This window comes from Chenopodium quinoa, unplaced genomic scaffold, assembly GCF_001683475.1.
Source record: "Chenopodium quinoa cultivar QQ74 unplaced genomic scaffold, ASM168347v1, whole genome shotgun sequence".
NCBI classification, from domain to species: Eukaryota; Viridiplantae; Streptophyta; class Magnoliopsida; order Caryophyllales; family Amaranthaceae; genus Chenopodium; species Chenopodium quinoa.
Window position 1 is genome coordinate 760,127 of NW_018745454.1, and position 18,881 is coordinate 779,007.

The window sequence follows — 18,881 nt, forward strand, 5'->3', positions numbered from 1 at the left end:
TTAAAAATAATTATCTGTTCAACGGGTTATTAGTCACCCGGTACCATTGGAAGCAAATTCATATTAAAGTTAGGATTATTAAAAAATAATTGAAAGTTGGGATTATTTTGAGGGAATTGAACAAAGTTAAGATTATTTTTGTCAATTTTTCCAATTGAATTTGTCATAAACTAGGAAAAATATGAACCAAACCACTCCGAACCAAAACATCTTTAGAACGAACTCACGAGCCCCAACTAACTCGGACTTTTGGATACTCGGACTTGGCTTACTTCACTAGTCATTGAACGTACGTACCTCCTCACCTCTTAGGCTCTTACCCATTCCAAATTCCAAATTCCAAATTCCCAATATCCCATCCCTCTTTCACTCTCTTTCTCTCCTCAGAAAACGAAACATTGTATAAAATGGTGGGTGTGGCGGGAAGCCTATCAAACACAGTACTACTGCATCGCTTTAAATATTTCATTCCTTTCCCCTCTTTTTGCAACAAATTAACTGCACTCTCCAAGTTTCGACAACATAGAAAACTTCAATTTCATCTTAATTTTGCTAATTTCTCCACTACCCAATTCGATTCTCACAAAACCCATTTAGCAAATGTGGATAATTTGATTGTTCTTGGGATTGAAACCAGTTGTGATGACACTGCTGCTGCTGTTGTAAGTTTTTGTATTTGTTTTCATTTTTTTTTGGGTTCTATAATGTTGTTTAGGAATATGATATATGCAGTTGTAAGGGCTAATTATGATCGGCGGGTGATTTTGTCATGAGTTGTTTTCTCTTCTTGTTGGTTTTGATTGATTCAATTGATTGTTGGGGTTTCAGGTGAGAGGCAATGGAGAAATTCTTAGTCAAGTTGTGTCATCTCAGGTACAATTTCTATTTCACTGATAATTTTGATGGTTGAGATTGAAATTATGCAATAGTCAGAATTAAGAAACAAAGATTTGATTTTTAACACATTTATATTTTAGCTATTATCTGTAAAATTATTCATCATGTGATTCTATCTCTAGTTTTATTTGTGTAAAATTATTTATCTTAAACTATCAATTTGATTGTTTGGTTGAAGAGTTGTTGGGCATCGGCGCATTGAATTGGCACTCTATATTAGAATGTTGGCTGAAGAGAGTATTTGAAAGCCCTAAGGGTGCTAGGTTGCTATTAGTAGAGAGATTGCTTTTAGCTTTAGTGGGTACTAGGGTTATCTGAGTGACTGATGATAAGGAAGGAGTATAAATTAACAGGTTGGTGCATTCATTGAAGGGGGATTGGAAGTTTTCGTAAGTTTGCAATGATGCTCAGTTCATGGCCTCGTGGGTATAGGCTAAGTAGATTTTCAACCACTGATATCATTTTGTAATGAAATTATATTATAATTCTGTACATAGATTTAATTCTTGGTAGCTAATATAAGTAACAGTCTATTGCTAATTTGCTACCTTTAGTTTGTCCTCTTTCGATTTCGACCCTGTTGATCTGCTATTGCATTTTGGTATCTTGCTATATAGGTTGATATTGCATAATCACATGTCCCTAACTGGAATTAGCTGAATAGATAACCATCGTTTTACTTGTATATATATCATTACAACATACTCCGTATTATGTAAGGAGCTACAAGTTTGTTAATTTACCTTTAATTTTTTTTTTATTTGTGCTTATTAAGGCAGATCTGCTTGTCCAGTATGGAGGAGTTGCCCCAAAAATGGCCGAAGAGGCTCATTCAAAGGCCATCAACCGGGTACATTTCATCAATCTGACTTGCTTCTGTTGCTAATAAGTTACTCTTTCAATTTCTATGAATAAAATAAGAATGATTGGAGGAATTGCTTCAATTTTTCTGAAAACGTCTCCTTGGCTCCTTGCTACTTTTTTTTTTCTTTTCTTCCAGCCAAACTTCTGATATATTTTCTTGTGAATCATTCTGTTTCATGTATTCCTTTTTGCGTGCAATCATCTCACCGTTTTAATTTATTTTCTTTCTTCTCCATCTGCAGGTAACACAATCTGCACTTGATGAAGCAAATTTAACTGCTAAAGATCTTTCTGCAGTTGCAGTTACTATTGGTCCTGGATTAAGTCTTTGCCTACGTGGTAATGTATTTGGTTGACTATCTGTGTGTCTGGTTTTATTTACAAAATAGAAAACTAGCTTACAGTTTTTGTATGCCATGATTCTTGTGAGCTGTATGGTTCAGAGCTTCTAGGAATCATCTTTGCTAAAGTATTTAACTTCTCTTTCTTATTAATGTAGTTGGTGTCCGTAAAGCTCGAGAAATCGCCCGTAGCTTCCAGTTGCCTTTAATTGGCGTGCATCATATGGAGGCTCATACTTTAGTAGCAAGGTATTACTGACTTCCCTGCACATAAATTAAATGCCCAATCTGATATTAATCCACTTAATAATATTTCATATTTCTTACTTATTATGTGGATATCAGGGAGTTTTGACTGTTTAGAATCTGATTTCTTCTGCGCTCACTAAAAGCTACTTGTTTTTGCTTTTCATAATTTTTCTGTTGTCCAGGTTGACAGATAGAAACCTTCAGTTTCCCTTCATGGCTCTGCTCATTTCAGGTAATAATGATAACTTGATATTGTTCCTCTTGCACTTTTCTCTGTAGCTTGCTTTTCTTTTGTCATTTTGAGTCATTTGACTCCAATTAATATTATGAACTCTCAAGCTGAATGAACTTGAGTTATGAAACAATCAATGTTTTTATATCTTTCCAGTCTCCCACAATCCTAATCATTCTATATCAATCAGATTTTAAACAAAATGCTTCCCCAGCCTATTTAAATATTGTATTGTTCCATAAATTTGCAAACATTTTGGAGATTATGGCCAATGTTTCAACAATTGAGTTGAAGGCAGTCAAGGGAAACATGAAGTCTGACATAACTAATATTATAGTTCTTAAAGGATTATAAAGTTTGTATATCAGGTTGCACACGGCAGTGTCTTACTAAGGTCTTCTTGGCATTCTGTGAAGGATACTTTTGAGAGTTGTTAGCAGCTATTTATTTTCAGAAGTTCAGAACCCATTGTTCCAGTAGCTTAGGTTCATATGTATTTGTATAATTAAGCTCTTAAGTTACGATTAATATCATAAGTCTGATGAGCACACTTTATGGGTGGAATTCCCACTGGCATCACATAGACTGCTGTTTTCTAACAGTTCATGGCAGTTTCCATATCAGAACTGTTAGAAGCAACTTGTTGGGTACTTGGGGAGTTGGGGGTATTAATAGTTGAATACACTCTCTTAAACAGAATTTGAAGTGCTTTGTTTAGTAAACCTGCAATTTGATTTGTGTTTATTTTTCAATGCTATTTGCTTTGTCCTGTTTTGGCTTTTAACCAAAAATGTGCTAGTATTTTCACTTAGTGAGGGGACAGAAGACATAAAGGGATATTTGGGGTGTTACAGGCCACAGCAGGAAATTCTTTATTCTAGTTAAATCATGTGAAGAATGCATTTTTTAACAGTTCATAACCATTTCCATGTCAGAACAGTTCAGAAGAATACATTTTTTTTATTCTAGTTTAGACTGGTTTTCCCTCACATAGAGCGCTATTTTCTAACAGTTCATAACAATTTCCATGTCAGAACTGTTAGAAGCAACTTGTTGGGTACTTGGGGTATTAAACTATTAATAGTTGAATACACTCTCGTTAACAGAATTTGAAGTGCTTTGTTCACTTAATCTAAAATTCGATTCGTGATTAGTTGTCAATGCTATTTGCTTTGTGTTATCTTGGCTTTTAACCAGAATCGTGCTAGTGTCTTTACTGAGTGAGGGGGTAAAAGACATACAAGGATATCGGGTGTGTTACAGGCCATAGCAGAAAGTTCTTTATTCTAGTTAAATCATTTGAAGAGTGTTTTTCCCTCCTTTTTAAAAGGTTCTTATGTTTACAAAATTGATAGGATTCAACTTCCTATGACTTTTTGAGAATTTTTTTTCATGATGTAAATCTTTCTGAGCATCTAAAAGAGTTTTTGTTTTTTAGGAGGACACAATCTTCTAATTCTTGCACGTGACTTGGGCCATTACATACAACTAGGGACAACTATTGACGATGCTATTGGTGAAGCATATGACAAGACAGCAAAGTGGCTTGGCCTTGATATGAGAAGGAGTGGTGGTCCTGCTGTAGAGGAGCTTGCTCGAGAGGGTGATTCTGAGTCTATAAAATTTAAAGTTAGCTCCTATTTTCTTAAACAACTTTTCTAGTCACATTTGCAGACTGTATACTTTGGGTTATATATAAGCCATATTGTTGGGCAATATTCATCACCGATTCTTGTTTACTTATTTTTTATAAGACCCCAATGCTACATCATAAGGATTGCAACTTTTCCTATGCTGGTCTGAAGACTCAAGTGAAGTTGGCAATTGGATCAAAAAACATGTAAGTATCTTCTCCTGCTAGGGGCAAAGTTGTTCACATCTTGACCTTCCAAGACTGTCTATTGATATCTAAACTGAGTGTTGTTATTTATTATTTGTATCTCTTGGTCTATAGAGCATGTCTTCACCTTAAAATCTTGTATAGATGTCAAGCTTGAGGTCCCTGCGCCTTGTGGCTAAAGGGACGGCAGAGGTATATGTGTTGCCTATGGAAAATTTGGAAATATAATGCCGTATCAAAGTTCTGTTGCTTATTATAGCATTGAGTATCTGTTAATGCAATTACCCTTTATTCATTGCCTAGTCTGCTTCAGTTTTGGCTAGATTAGTTTATTGATGTTGCTTGTGATGAAAATGTTCAATAGCTATTGGACTAATAATAAACTTTATCTCCAGTTGTTCATGAGTCTTGGGCTGTGTGCAGTGATGCGGAAATTCCACTTTCCTTAGCAAGTAGTCATGACAGAAGTTCTAGGGCTGACATTGCAGCTTCTTTCCAGGTTACTTCCTTGTATCAAACAATATTTCTGTTTTTTCTATCTTGATGTTTCTTTCTTCCTGTGTAAAGTGGCTCTTTGTATAGCATTGTTTCATTTGCTGACGCACTTGGGGAAAATTTGGATGCAGCGAGTTGCGGTGTTACATTTGGAGGAAAGATGTGAAAGAGCTATTGAATGGGCATTGAAAATGGAGCCATCGATTAAATACTTTGTAAGTAGTCAATAATTGGTTTATAACTTGCTACTGAAATCTATGCTTTTGACTCTCATCAGAGATATTATGCAGGTTGTCTCAGGTGGCGTAGCATCAAATCAATATGTGAGAGCAAGACTTGAACAAATTGCCAAGAATAAAGGCCTGCAGCTTGTTTGTCCTCCACCCAGCCTTTGTACCGACAATGGTAAAATCACTGTCTTGCTTTCTCACATTCTAAATCACCTCTAGTTTATTCCTTAACAATATAAAGATGAAAGAAACTATAAGATCCAGACAGGTTGAATAATCTAAGACTGGTTTTCCCTCCTTGAGTTTGTGAGACTAACCCAATTACTTCAAAAGGTGTCATGGTTGCTTGGACTGGCATTGAGCACTTCCAGATGGGAAGATTTGATCCACCGCCACCTGCTGATGAACCTGAAGATACAGTGGTATGTCTGTAATTCCGTATGTATCAGTTAAAAGCTTCTTACTGTTGTCTCTACGATTTTGTCTGGTTGGGAGGAAAATCATATTCCATGAAACCCGGTTTGTAAAGGGGTAATGTTCTTATGCTTTAAAAAGTTTTCCACAAGATGGACATTGTTCTTGTCTAAGAAAGGAATGCCACATTTTCTTCCTTTACCCTTGCCTTCCTCCTCTCCGCTTCTCCATCTCCTCTCTTCCCTTTCTCCTTTTCTTTCTAACTCTTTTAGCAATGAACTAAGGAAAAGAAGATTGAAACCTGATTTCCATTGAATGCAGAATTCACTTTTTAAAAAAATGTTTTCTTTAGAACTAATCACAGCCTATTTTATATGCCTTGTTTTACTGCTTACTGCAAAGTCACTTTCTGAACTAACAGTTAGCTGAATATAATGAAAAGGATTTTGACCATGCTTACGCTTTTGCTTGGTATTGCAGTATGATCTCCGGCCTAGATGGCCACTGGGGGAGGAATATGCTGAGGGAAAAAGTGAGGCACGCTCCATGAGAAAAGCCAGGATGCATCCATCGCTCACATCTCTCATCCAAGGCTCAACCAAACAACTCTTGTAGCATCGCATGATCTCCCAGTTTCTTCATTGATGCTGCTGGGTTTCCATTAGGTTGCAAGATGCTGTGCTACGCTTATCTGCAGGAGTCATCCCTAACCATTTAGTCTAAGAGTTGACAACTGTTCATATTACAGCATTAGAACTGTAGAACTTCATCACTCATATTTGTTGTATGTACTGATTTTTTTTTTGCTTATTAGCGAAATCCTATTTTTGAGGGCAATGATAGTTCTAAAGGTTTTTTTTTTTTTTTTTTTTTTTTTTTTTTTTTTTTTTTTTTTACGCTGCAACCTTGCATCCATCTTTTCTTAAATTTGAAGCTCCTAGGTCCTAGCAAGAGTTATTGGTCCAATAATTGTATGGTTTTTGTGGTTCACATAATAAAGTGATTTATATCGAAAAATCACCCCTTTAATATAATAGAGTTCTAGCATAAGTTTACTTCCATCATTAGTATTACACTATTACATGTAACCTTTTATGAAAAATTAGATTATGCTAAAATATTCTTTAATCCAATCACCCCCCTTTCAAAACAAAAATGCTACGCTATTAAGTAAGTCCTAATCTAGTGGTGCATGAACCATAAATTCGAAACTTCAAATCCTCTTTCCATTTGTATTTGTATGGAATAATGTCGTTATAACTCACTTATATCTATTATTTTACGGAGTACTTTTAAAAAAAAATTAAACTCTTACAAGAGTGTTTCCTTTTAAAATCCCAAATAATTATTATTTGTACAAGTATAAATATTGTTATTTTTATTTTTCAAAAATATCCGAATTTCTAGAAGAAAAAAAAAAGTTTAAGCAAAATAATACGAAGCTGAAGTTGATTTGGCGCGAGATAAAGAAAGTGGAAGGAGAGAGAGAGAGAGAGAGAGAGAGAGAGAGAGAGAAGAGGAATCGAAAATGGAGGTGATGAGAATGGCGATTTCAGGAACACAAAGAGGCAAACTGATATCAGCAGGCTACACTTCTCTCTCCTCTCTTTTTTCTGTCTCTCCTCTTCTTCTTGCTCAAGGTTTCTTTCTCCCTCTTTCGTTTTATGCTTTATTCTCCTAATTTAACGCACTTATTTTTTTATTTTAATTTCTGTTATTTCGATCTATTTCTGTACTTTACTAAGATTTTAGGGTTTGTCTGCATAATTTCATAGCTGTTGATTATTTTTCCTGTTTTTTGGGCACATCTTCCTACTGTTCGATAAAATGTCTGGCTGAATCCCTCTCAATCCTTTTGCTTTTTGCTAACAAGTTTGGCTGATTTTGGATCTGTATTGCTTTTATGTGATACCCTTTTTTGTATTGAGTTTATGTACGCGAATTATTTGACAATTTAGGTCGTTAATTTCATTGAATTTGTCTTCCTGAAATCATTATTCAGTTCCCATTTCTCATGCTTTTCTGGGTTTTGATTGTGATATTTATTGGCTATGTAGGTTGTATTATGAATTTCTACATTGAATTTTCAATCATTTCTTCTTTTAGGGTTAGGAGGTACTAAGAATGAGGGGGTTGCTAAGGATATTAAGTAAATTGGTTTGCTGGAGATACAAGTGAGGCAATGTCTCATTGTTTCTTCGTGCAAACCCAACTCGAAATAAATGTCACTAGTTAATTCCTTTTGGATATTTTGTTTTGGGGTTGTTGTGATGTTAGTTTGCAGCTAATACTTGCGATGCAATATTGTGTTGTACTCTAAAGCTTTGTTCAAGTTGGGTTTATGAATTTATTAATTACAACATAAGATATGAGGATTCTTTATACTCGTCAATTTTGTGGCTGAACTTCAAGTTTATGAACTAAAATTGACCAGGCGTATGATGAGAAGTGTAATAATGTGTGAGAACAAAAGTCGGGTTTTCAAGCTTACATTTCCATTTCTAGGATGCCAAGTAGCTTCTGAATGAGTTCAGTCCTCATGCATTGCTTATTTTCTTATAGGCTTTACAAGTTTACCGTGCGTTGCTATGCTTGCAATTGCTGCTGCTCTTTGTGATGATAATTTTTATTTGTTAGTTGTCATATGTACTAATGTACACATAATCTTCCTTTTTTTGCTTGTCTTTTTATATCATTCAGTAATTATATGTCAAACTGCACTTTCAAGTTACAATGCTACATTCTATTTCTAACAGATTTAAATATTTCGGAAGTTGAAGCTCTTGAAATATTGAAGGCTGCATCGCATAGTGGCAGATTAGACACATCAGGTGGAAACCATGCTATTCTCAATGGTAAGTCTTAAATTCTTTGAGCTTAAATCTGTCTAAAGGTTGTTAGCAAGGAATATGTTAGTAGCACTAATGCTTATATCATTCCACATTCCAGTGAGAAGGGTTCTATTGTATTACACTATTATGATGTTCAAAACTTCAAATATCTATGAATAAAGCTAACATTCAGGGATGGATTTAGAAATCATAACAGTTGTCTATGTACATTGCACATTGGTTGTAAATTGCAATCAAGCCAATCATTAGTGTTAATTAGTTAATTAGTCTCAATTACACTCTTGACTCTTCATGTAACTGTAATGAATATTGTTTAATGACGTACTAGTCAAGTCCTTAAATTAGAGATATGATTGAATTGAACTAGTTTCACCCTAATCTTCTTATACTTTGCTTCCTTACAGTTTATTTGCTGAATGTGGACTTTTTGGTATTCGCAATCTAAAGGTATCAAGCCATAGTTTGATAAACATATTGCAAGGGATCTTATTTACTTGACTCTTTTTTTTTTTTTTTTTTTTTTTTTTTTTTTTTTTTTTTTTTAATTATTAACCTAAATTTATTCTAACTTAAAAAATTACTTAACTCTATTTTTTCTTATTAACCTAATTTCTTCTGTACCTGAGAAAACAGATAGGATGAAGAAATTGTTTACTGACTTTAAATTATTCATGCTTCAGTTGTGAGTCCTTGTGACTAATATGCCCCCTTTTCTTATGGATATTGACGCAAAAGCATCTTATTTTCAACCATCATGTCTTAGGGTGTGCTCTCCTCAACTTATTTTGACTTACTAAACAAAAATAAGTTGAAATAAATTCAACTAAAATAAGTTTAGATAAAATAAGTCTAATAAGCAAATAAAGACTCACAAGTTTAGATAAAATAAGTTTGATAGTCGAAATAAGTTGAAGAGAACACACTCTTAGGCCCTTTTTGGTTGAAGAAAATTTGGCTGGAAAGAAAAGAAAGAAAAAGGTTTTTACTATGCTCTCAATTCCCATGTATGGTTTGCAAAATGACATGCAAAGTAAAAATTCACAGGAAAGGAAAAGAAGTGAAAAGAAAGCCTCTTTACAAAATTTTCTCTTTCCTTCCTCCCAAAATTGGAGGAATTCGACTGGAAAGAGATAAATAAAGTTGTAAATTAGATTTTTCTTCTCTCCTCTTCATTTCCTTTCGTTAACTTACTATTGGAAAATAAAATCTCTTTCCTTTCCCTTCTCTTCCTTTCTTTCTCCCTCCCTCCCTCCCTCCCTCCCTCCCTTCCTGCTCTTCTTTTCTTTTACTAATATTGAACCACCTCTTTTAGTACAACTGAGTCACTTTGATTGGTTTGTAACTGAAATCTCAGCATGTTATGTGATGTTCACTTCCATAATTTGCCACTCCTCTATTTCACTGTATGTGCAGAGAAGTGACATTTAAGAATGATTTTTAATATCTGTCATAGGCGCTCAAAATGCTTGGGAAATGTTTGAGGACTCATGTATACGGATAACTACATCTTCTGCTGATGTTGATGACATCCTTGGTGGTGGTATAAGCTGCAAACAAGTTACTGAGATAGGTATGTCCTCTGGTTTTTGTGTAAATAGAACTGCTGACACAAACCACCTTTTCTAAGTACTACAGATTTTTTTTCCCTCTTGTATGCTACCACAGTAGTAGATGATTAATATGATTTGCATTGCTCAAATAACTACTTTTCTGGAATACAGGTGGTATACCTGGCATTGGCAAAACACAATTTGGGTAAGTAGCCAATTTTTTTGTTTAACAGTCTCCTTAGTCCTTAGTTTTGTTATGCATCAATATTGATGCTTTATATCTCAGGATTCAACTTGCAGTCAATGTCCAAATTCCAGCTGAATTTGGTGGTCTTGGGGGAAAAGCAGTTTATGTAGGTGAGTCATTGCTACACCACTTTCCCTGGCTTAGATATGCTTGAATCTAAGCTGTGTAGATGCATGTTTAGATACAGAGGGAAGCTTCATGGTGGAGCGTGCTTTGCAGATTGCTCAAGGATGTGTTGATGACATGGAGAATGATAACTGCTTTCGGCAAAGAAATATCCGAGCTGTTAAAGACAAATTGCTTCCCAAAGATTTCTTGGCTAACATATTCCACTTTAGGATCTGCAGTTACACTGAGCTAATTGCTATGATAAACCATCTGGATAAATGGGTCTCAGAGCATAGAGATGTGGGTACCAAATTGATGCACAGGAACTTAATTACATATTTACATTGATTTTTGAATCTCTCTTTATACTCCTCATTTTTTAAGTCATTGACCAACTATAGTGCAATAATTAGATATTTTGTCACATTGTCCTAGTCCCTCATGATTAAGAATATGCTTTTTTTTTTTAAATCACGGACTTGAAATTATTATAGACCCTTTATTATAATTGAATCTTTCTATCATCTCCTATTAATTAAACTTGGACTCTGTATCATGTTAGGAAAACGGTGACGAATATAATGGACATCCTAAAATAGTGGTTTGCTATAATGCTCTGTGTGTATCACAAAATTATAACTGCTCTAGCAAAAAAAAAATTCCCGCCTTCTTTACCAATCTAATATTGGATTGATTGATTGCCCTCTTTACCAATCTAATATTACAAATAGTTGCAAGCGTTCATGCTATTTGGTGTATGATTGACTTAACTTTGTAGCTATATTTCTTTCAGGTGAAACTGGTTGTAATTGATAGTGTTACATTTTATTTCCGTCAAGATTTTGAGGACATGGCCCAAAGGACTCGGATTCTTGGTGAAATGGCACTGAAGTTGATGAAGCTTGCACAGAAGTTCAATTTAGCAGTAAGTGAAAGTTTCACTCTTGAATGTTTGTATTAGGATGAAACAGTAAGGTGTGCTTGGGCAGAAGAAACAGATAAAACAGTGTACTTGACGATAGCTGCATAAATTGAGATAAAAACATGAATTTGACTCTGGAAACTTTTTTTTATTGTCAGGACTCAGAAGTGTACTACTAGATCCAAACCCTTGTCCATTTAGTAGGTTTTTATCGCCTACATCCTACACTTCTTCAGAAATAGAGTTCTAATTGTATACGTAGAGTGATTGACAGAATTTGTGTTTAAAATGATTGGGTCTTCAAAGATACAATAGATTGAACAATTGAACTATGTAGTGTGCAATTGTGCATAGCAGATTAGCAGCTTATAAAGTCATGAATCAACCGACCCTGGTTCCCCCACCCTCTTCTGAATGGAAATAATCTGGATCTTATTGGCTGTTTATTTATGTACCATCAGGTGGTTCTATTAAATCAAGCGGCAACCAAGTGCTCCGAAGGTTCATATCAACTAACACTAGCACTAGGTAATACTATCCATTATGATCTTTTTGCCTGTTGAATTCCTGGCTTGCCCTATTGTTTCCTTGTAGAATGCACTATTGTTTTGATTTTCATAGTGGTTGATCTTGTGGAGCAGGTGACAGTTGGTCTCACGCAAGTACAAACAGGGTCATCTTATACTGGAAAGGGGATGAGCGTTGTGCTTATATTGACAAGTCGACCTCTCTTCCATCTGCCTATGCACCATATGCTATTACAACCAAAGGAATCCGAAACTCCAGTAAAACTTGTAAAAGAACCAAAATGATGTGAACTTTTTTCTGCTCAGTTGGATTCATTTAGCTGCACAGCTTGTATGTTTATTGGGTTGATTTTGGTCTTGAATCTTTCCTGGCTATGCGTTTTTTTCTGCTCTAGTTGCTTATTACAGTACATTGAAGACTACATTCAAAAAGAAAATATACATGAACAATCACCTCTAAAAGAATGGTAATGTTCTTCATAGTTGCGGCTTTTCAATGGAAGAATATGGTATTCGTAATTAAAAATGTGACAAATCTCTCTTTAATTAAATTTTAAAAATAGCTCTAGACCATCCTTTAAGAATTTTATTAGATCTGAACATGAACATCAATTTCTTTCAATTGTCTTATTCTGCTAGTTAGTAGTCACCTAAAGAATCAAATTAAGTCCTATTACTTGGTATACATTACTAGTAATATTATTCAATTTAAGGAATTGATTTGTTAATACTCCATATAATTTAACTGCAGACAACACAATTTTTTCTTCTCGAAGTTGTTGATTTGTTTAATATTTATTCGTTTATCTAATCTAATCTCTTTGTTAAGATATATGTTAATATGAAATGTTGTAAACATAGAATAAATTGAAAAATTATACCCTATAAAATTCTAGATTGGAAGGTCATGTTTGGCAACCGTGGGGGCATTCTCTTCCTCTTAATTATATTATCGGTCAATAATTAGGAATGCTAAAACAATTCATTAATAAAACACTAGTAGTTGCATACCCAAACAAAAAAGTTGCATTTCCCAACACTATCTACTGAGCTAGTGAGTTGTTTAGAGTAGTGCGACTCGCCCACAACCTCAAAAGCCATTATGCACCAAAGTTAACCCATCTTTACCATTAATTTAGTAATTAATTCAATATTCTTTAATCAAACCTTGAGCTTGAGATTAAGTTGCTATACTCTAGGAACCTTCATGTTCAAGCTCAACTACTCTTTGGAGATACCCAAATAATAGAGTGGCAAATATCACACTTCATCTATTACTCTATATTGCCCCATATCCTATCAAAAAAAAAAAAGTTTGTAACTTGTGAACTTTACACTATTGACAAACTCTATTGTTAAATTAATCTCAAGGTCTCAATAATATTCTTTGTAATTCTCATTGTTTTTCCCATTTTGCTCACATTAGAATTATCTAATCCTAATATTCCTACATATCTTACTTCTTCTAAATCTATCACAATCTATCACATATATCTTTTCACATTAATATCTCATATCTGTTGGAAAAAAAAAAAAAAACTCATATCATATTATTCTCATAAAATCATATCATAATATAATATACATTCCTATCTCAATATCTATTCTAAACTCTTTTAATAATTATAAGTATTTAAGTATATATATTTGATTAAAACTACAAATTGTTACATTTGGAGATTGTGTTACATACATCCAAAATGACAATTCAAGTAATCCACTCAATTTCATTTCTTCCATTTAATTTTAATCACTAAAAACCATAAGTGACTTATGAAATGATCTCATTCATCATCATCTATTCATATGTTAAAAATAGAATATATTTCCATCAAATTTCCTAAAAATAAAAAAATTCCACCAACCCACCAATAAAACCAGTCAACGGTTCTGATCATCTCTCACTTACATCAAACGGCCACCAACCCCCCCTTTTTTTTCAAAATTTGTAAAAGTTGTTGTCCAATTTTCTCTCTCTTCCTTCTTATATTTCTACTCATAATCCCCACCAAAACCTTACTTTCTCTCTCTACAATTCCAACAATGGCGTCCTCTCTTTCTCTCTCCCAAGCCATCTCCGCCGGCCGTACTTCCACCTCTCGCAACCCTTCAACACCCACAAACCGTCTTCCTTCTTCACTTTCTCTCTCTTCCTCCTCTTCTTCTGTTTCTCTCCTCAAATCATCTTCTTTCTCTCTAAAAACCTCCCGGCGAGTGGCCCCACGCGCCACCGTACGCGCTTCTGCGGTGGAATCCCTCGACAAGTCTGGTACTACTGAAGATACCCTGATCGATAAATCGGTGAATACGATCCGGTTTTTGGCGATTGATGCCGTTGAAAAGGCGAATTCGGGTCACCCGGGTTTACCCATGGGTTGTGCTCCGATGGGTCACATTTTGTACGATGAAGTTATGCGGTATAATCCGAAGAACCCTTATTGGTTTAACCGTGATCGCTTTGTTTTGTCCGCCGGTCATGGGTGTATGCTCCAGTATGCTCTCCTACACTTGGCTGGTTATGACAGTGTCACTGTAATTTTCTCTCTCTTCTCTTTCTTTGATTTTGTTGATTTTGATTGTTTGCTTGATAATTTGAAATGGGGTTTTGTTGTTTTGATCTGGGTATCTTTCATTTATTTGGAATGTTGTGATCTTGGTGATGGTGATATCTGATTTTGGTAGTATTATTATCAGTTGCTTTGAAGTTCTTTGGTTGACTTAATTTTATTGATGCTGACTTGGGTTTATATATATTTTGTTTTTATCAATATAATTTGTATGATAAGTTGTGGTTGTGATAATTTGCATGATGTACACGTCTAGTGATTATATGTGGTTAGTAGATTGTCGAGATTTTTGAATACTTTTTATTTAAGAATTTGACAAATTTGGATTAGATGTGTGACAATTAGAAAATTTTAGCTAGAATTGGGAGAGAATGAAACATAAGCCATAAGATGCTAGATACTGAGTGCATCTAGTTGTCCATTGTGCACTGTGGGTCAGGTGTGCACCTAGCTCTGGCCAGGCTCGACGGATACCTGTGGCTATTTTTTGGCTCATTTGTAGAATTGTAGCTATCGAATTGAGCAAGAAAATGACATGTAGTACGGCTCATTAAGAATTTTGCAATTAGGAGCTTCTCACTGACTTTTATTTAAGTTTTCTTTATGGAGTGGTATCTAATTCAGTTTTGATGGTGTTAGCTTTTTCTAGGTTCAGTTTATTGTTAGCTATATTCATGTTTTGCAAGATGACATCACATTTGACTTAGAAACTTACTTTCTGTCATTGGGAATTATCTTATATCAGGAAGAAGATTTGAAGAACTTCCGCCAGTGGGAAAGCAGAACTCCTGGTCATCCTGAAAATTTTGAGACTCCTGGGATTGAAGTCACCACTGGTTAGGACTAGTGATTAAAACTATTATAGCGAAAATTAATTATGTGTTTTGTATGTCTAATCGATCCTGTATGACTTTGCAGGTCCCCTTGGTCAGGGTATTGCCAATGCTGTTGGGCTGGCACTTGCAGAGAAGCACTTGGCTGCTCGGTTTAACAAGCCTGATATGGAGATTGTTGATCACTACACGTAGGTTTCTTCTATCCTACTTATGTGCTGAATAAGTTGGCCGTGTTTCCCATCTTAATCATGCCTTTCCCTTTGGGTCTTTTAGGTATGCTATTCTTGGAGATGGTTGCCAAATGGAAGGTGTTTCTCAGGAAGCCTGTTCCCTTGCTGGACATTGGGGACTTGGAAAGCTTATTGCATTCTATGACGACAACCATATATCTATTGATGGTAGCACTGATATTGCATTCACTGAGGATGTTGACAAACGGTTTGAGGCTCTTGGATGGCATGTGATTTGGGTCAAGAATGGTAACAATGGCTATGATGAAATTCGCGCTGCAATCAGAGAGGCTAAGGCTGTTAAGGACAAGCCGACCTTAATCAAGGTGCATTTCATCACTTCTATGCTGGGCTGTCATATATCTTTGTTAATATTAAAGTTTCAATGTTTCTTTGCATGGATGAGTCATCTTACTGCTTTTGAGTATCAGTGGTGTAATAAAATGGTTTCCAACTTTGTAATTGTAGGTGACAACAACTATCGGTTATGGCTCTCCAAACAAGTCAAATTCATACAGTGTGCATGGTAGTGCCTTGGGAGCTAAGGAAGTAGAAGCAACTAGGAGCAACCTTGGATGGCCATATGAGCCATTCCATGTACCCGAGGATGTTAAAAAGTGAGTTTTTGTGAATGATTTACTTAATTTTCTGTGTCATCTTAGCATTAAAATTATTTGGATTATATTCTCATCTTGGTTTCCTTGCAGACATTGGAGCCGCCATACTTCTGAGGGAGCAGCCCTTGAATCTGAATGGAATTCTAAATTTGCTGAGTATGTGAAGAAGTACAGTGATGAAGCTGCAGAGTTGAAGTCTATCATCACTGGGGAATTACCTTCTGGCTGGGAGAAGGCACTTCCGGTTAGTATTGATTTAACATTATATGATTTAATGTCTTAACATGATTCTTGAGGCTTTGATAATGGAATTGTTCGGGGGAACAGCTATTTCTGGATTATATACTTTTTAATGTATGACAGTTGAATTGATATGCATGTTTCTGCATCTTCTACAGACATACACCCCCGAGAGCCCTGGTGATGCTACAAGAAATCTGTCTCAACAATGCCTGAACGCCCTTGCAATTGTTCTTCCAGGTTTTCTTGGTGGAAGTGCTGACCTTGCTTCCTCAAACATGACTTTGCTGAAGATGTTTGGAAATTTCCAGAAGGATACTCCCGAGGAAAGGAATCTTCGATTTGGTGTTCGGGAGCATGGAATGGGATCCATCTGCAATGGGATTGCTCTCCACAGCCCAGGCTTCATCCCTTACTGTGCAACTTTCTTCGTCTTCACAGACTACATGAGAGCTTCCATAAGGATGGCTGCCTTGTCCCAGGCTGGGGTCATCTTTGTCATGACCCATGACTCTATTGGACTTGGGGAAGACGGGCCGACTCATCAGCCTATTGAGCATTTGGCGAGTTTCCGGGCCATGCCAAATGTTTTTATGTTCCGTCCTGCAGATGGTACTGAGACAGCTGGTGCCTACAGAGTTGCAGTACTAAACAAAAAGACACCTTCTATTCTTGCTCTTTCTCGACAAAAGCTTCCCCAGCTTCCGGGAACTTCCATTGAAGGGGTTGAAAAAGGTGGTTACATCATTTCTGACAATTCAAAGGGGAACAACCCAGATGTTATCCTAATGGGAACTGGTTCTGAACTAGAGATTGCCGCTAAAGCTGCCGATGATCTTAGAAAGGATGGAAAGGCTGTTAGAGTTGTGTCATTTGTTTCATGGGAGCTCTTCGATGCTCAATCTGAGTCATACAAAGAGAGCGTATTGCCAGCCGATGTGACAGCTAGAGTCAGCATTGAAGCTGGAACTACATTTGGATGGTTGAAGTATGTTGGCTGCAAGGGTAAGGCAATTGGTATTGACCGGTTTGGAGCCAGTGCCCCTGCTGGGAAGATATACAAGGAGTTGGGAATCACAAAAGAGGCCGTCATTGAAGCAGCTAAATCACTATGCTAAATCACTATGCTAGACATGGTGATCTCAGTGTTTTTTGATTGCCGCAATTCCCACTTTTTTCTCCATACAGTTTTTGTATCGTTTATTGGAGGGGGATGGATCTCATAATAAGAGAGTTTGATAATACATCGCTTGTTTTACTGCAACCAACAGAGCCAAGTTTAATTGAGGTTTGAGCCTCGAGGAAGACCTATAAGAAAAGCCATTTCACAGAGTAGATGTTTATGATTTATGTAAGCATATTGAGCTTTTTGAACCTCTGTAGTTTGTGCTATTTGGTAATTGATTTTAACTATCATCTTCATCTTTAGTGTTCTTTAAGATGAACTGCTAAAGCATAACGAGCGATCCAGTTTAGGCATGTTGAGTTTACGAGTGTTTAATTCCATTGCCTTTAAATGGTTTTCTAAATGGTGCGAGCTGTGTCAGTCGTTTCGGAACAATAGCCCCCTCCCCCCAATCTATTACTGTGTACTTGTGATTAGTGGTTACATGCTCTATATAGAGTTTTATTGATCCAACACATGTTCATAAAATCCCTAGCTCAGATTTTGCTTAAAAATTTGATATTGTGAAAATGACTTAGATTTTAGATGTACTCCATATAACCATTATTATATCGTACCAGTACCTTGTTTTAAGCGCATTATTCACTTGAATGCATTATTTAAATTCCGTGATAGATATACAAGATTAATAGTCCTTTAAAATTAATAATTTTACCCAACATAATCAAATTTATACTTGCAATAAAAGCCAATTAAGCTGCCAATGGGAGGTAGGTAAGGATAGTGGTGTTTGAATGGAATTAGTGATAAAGATAAGGCTGTCACAATTGATCAAACTTAAGAACGACAAATGAGCAAAGTTAAAGAGTTGAAAAGGTGGGTAGGTATATATGCTAATCTAATTGTCATTTGTGCTTCCTTGGTTTGTTGACAAAACTAAACTCATTATTGTAGCTAACACAAGTGTGGCATATTCCACCCTAAGCATCATATTCTTTCTCTCATTGACACATTTTAATTATCTTATATTTTTATTTTTGAAAATTATAAATTTATAGAAATAATCACAACTTTATAGGTCATCAAATTACAATAGCAATGTCGAAGAAAATTTTGGACATAAATTTCTCATGTCATTTCCATGCAATTTGGCAAAAAGAAAGTGCAAGCCATTGCAAAATTCTTCCTAAGCAATGGGGTTGGTGGAATAATGATGGGTTGACATGCAATGATACATTATATTTGAACCAAAGGTCAAAGGTAAATTTTCTCCTATTATTACAATAAGGTAGACAAAAAAATTTAAGTGTTATCAACAATATAAAATTTCTCAGTGTTAGATTTCGAAAAACCTCCTCATATTGGAATGAATATCATTTATCACTATATACGGAGTATAACGTTTACAAGACTAATCCTAATCTAGTATGATAAGGATACAAAATATGTACGTAATCTAGGACAAATATTATCCTAAAATAATATGTATCATTTAGA

General features: G+C 35.5%; 3 protein-coding genes across 4 annotated transcripts; all 3 read left to right on the forward strand.

Annotated features, from left to right (window-relative positions):
- The first annotated feature begins 226 nt into the window (after positions 1–226).
- Positions 227–6,399, forward strand: LOC110714458 (probable tRNA N6-adenosine threonylcarbamoyltransferase, mitochondrial). Its single transcript, XM_021892971.1, has 13 exons — positions 227–662; positions 829–873; positions 1,673–1,747; positions 2,004–2,100; positions 2,261–2,351; positions 2,534–2,583; positions 4,022–4,212; positions 4,338–4,423; positions 4,847–4,922; positions 5,050–5,133; positions 5,209–5,323; positions 5,482–5,570; positions 6,043–6,399. The coding sequence occupies exons 1-13, from the start codon at positions 408–410 to the stop codon at positions 6,175–6,177; spliced, it is 1,389 nt and encodes a 462-aa protein (XP_021748663.1). The 5' UTR covers positions 227–407; the 3' UTR covers positions 6,178–6,399.
- Positions 6,400–6,959: 560 nt separating this feature from the next.
- LOC110714481 (DNA repair protein RAD51 homolog 3-like) lies at positions 6,960–12,158 on the forward strand. 2 transcript variants are annotated; one of them, XM_021892995.1, is made up of 10 exons: positions 7,186–7,202; positions 8,319–8,417; positions 8,819–8,861; positions 9,868–9,984; positions 10,136–10,169; positions 10,251–10,321; positions 10,393–10,619; positions 11,113–11,244; positions 11,703–11,769; positions 11,883–12,158. In XM_021892995.1, exons 3-10 carry the CDS (start codon positions 8,831–8,833, stop codon positions 12,056–12,058), a joined length of 855 nt encoding a protein of 284 aa, XP_021748687.1. In that variant the 5' UTR covers positions 7,186–7,202; positions 8,319–8,417; positions 8,819–8,830; the 3' UTR covers positions 12,059–12,158. The 2 variants fall into 2 exon arrangements, with proteins under 2 accessions (XP_021748686.1, XP_021748687.1); XM_021892994.1 differs by lacking the exon at positions 8,819–8,861 and having other exon boundaries at positions 6,960–7,202.
- Positions 12,159–13,557: 1,399 nt separating this feature from the next.
- On the forward strand, positions 13,558–17,787 carry LOC110714594 (transketolase, chloroplastic-like). The gene is made up of 7 exons (XM_021893138.1): positions 13,558–14,300; positions 15,081–15,171; positions 15,254–15,359; positions 15,445–15,727; positions 15,870–16,018; positions 16,109–16,262; positions 16,417–17,787. Exons 1-7 carry the CDS (start codon positions 13,812–13,814, stop codon positions 17,374–17,376), a joined length of 2,232 nt encoding a protein of 743 aa, XP_021748830.1. The 5' UTR covers positions 13,558–13,811; the 3' UTR covers positions 17,377–17,787.
- The last annotated feature ends 1,094 nt before the right edge of the window (positions 17,788–18,881 follow it).

Bases quoted from the DNA above. Each gene is read 5' to 3' on its own strand.
- LOC110714594 (XM_021893138.1), top strand. From the start codon at position 13,812: ATGGCGTCCTCTCTTTCTCTCTCCCAAGCCATCTCCGCCGGCCGTACT. The intron at 14,301-15,080 runs GTAATTTTCTCT...ATCTTATATCAG, and splicing joins CTGGTTATGACAGTGTCACT to GAAGAAGATTTGAAGAACTT. The intron at 16,263-16,416 runs GTTAGTATTGAT...CATCTTCTACAG, and splicing joins GCTGGGAGAAGGCACTTCCG to ACATACACCCCCGAGAGCCC.
- LOC110714481 (XM_021892994.1), top strand. From the start codon at position 7,091: ATGGAGGTGATGAGAATGGCGATTTCAGGAACACAAAGAGGCAAACTG. The intron at 7,203-8,318 runs GTTTCTTTCTCC...TATTTCTAACAG, and splicing joins TCCTCTTCTTCTTGCTCAAG to ATTTAAATATTTCGGAAGTT. The intron at 10,620-11,112 runs GTGGGTACCAAA...TATTTCTTTCAG, and splicing joins GGGTCTCAGAGCATAGAGAT to GTGAAACTGGTTGTAATTGA.
- LOC110714458 (XM_021892971.1), top strand. From the start codon at position 408: ATGGTGGGTGTGGCGGGAAGCCTATCAAACACAGTACTACTGCATCGC. The intron at 663-828 runs GTAAGTTTTTGT...TTGGGGTTTCAG, and splicing joins ATGACACTGCTGCTGCTGTT to GTGAGAGGCAATGGAGAAAT. The intron at 5,571-6,042 runs GTATGTCTGTAA...TTGGTATTGCAG, and splicing joins ATGAACCTGAAGATACAGTG to TATGATCTCCGGCCTAGATG.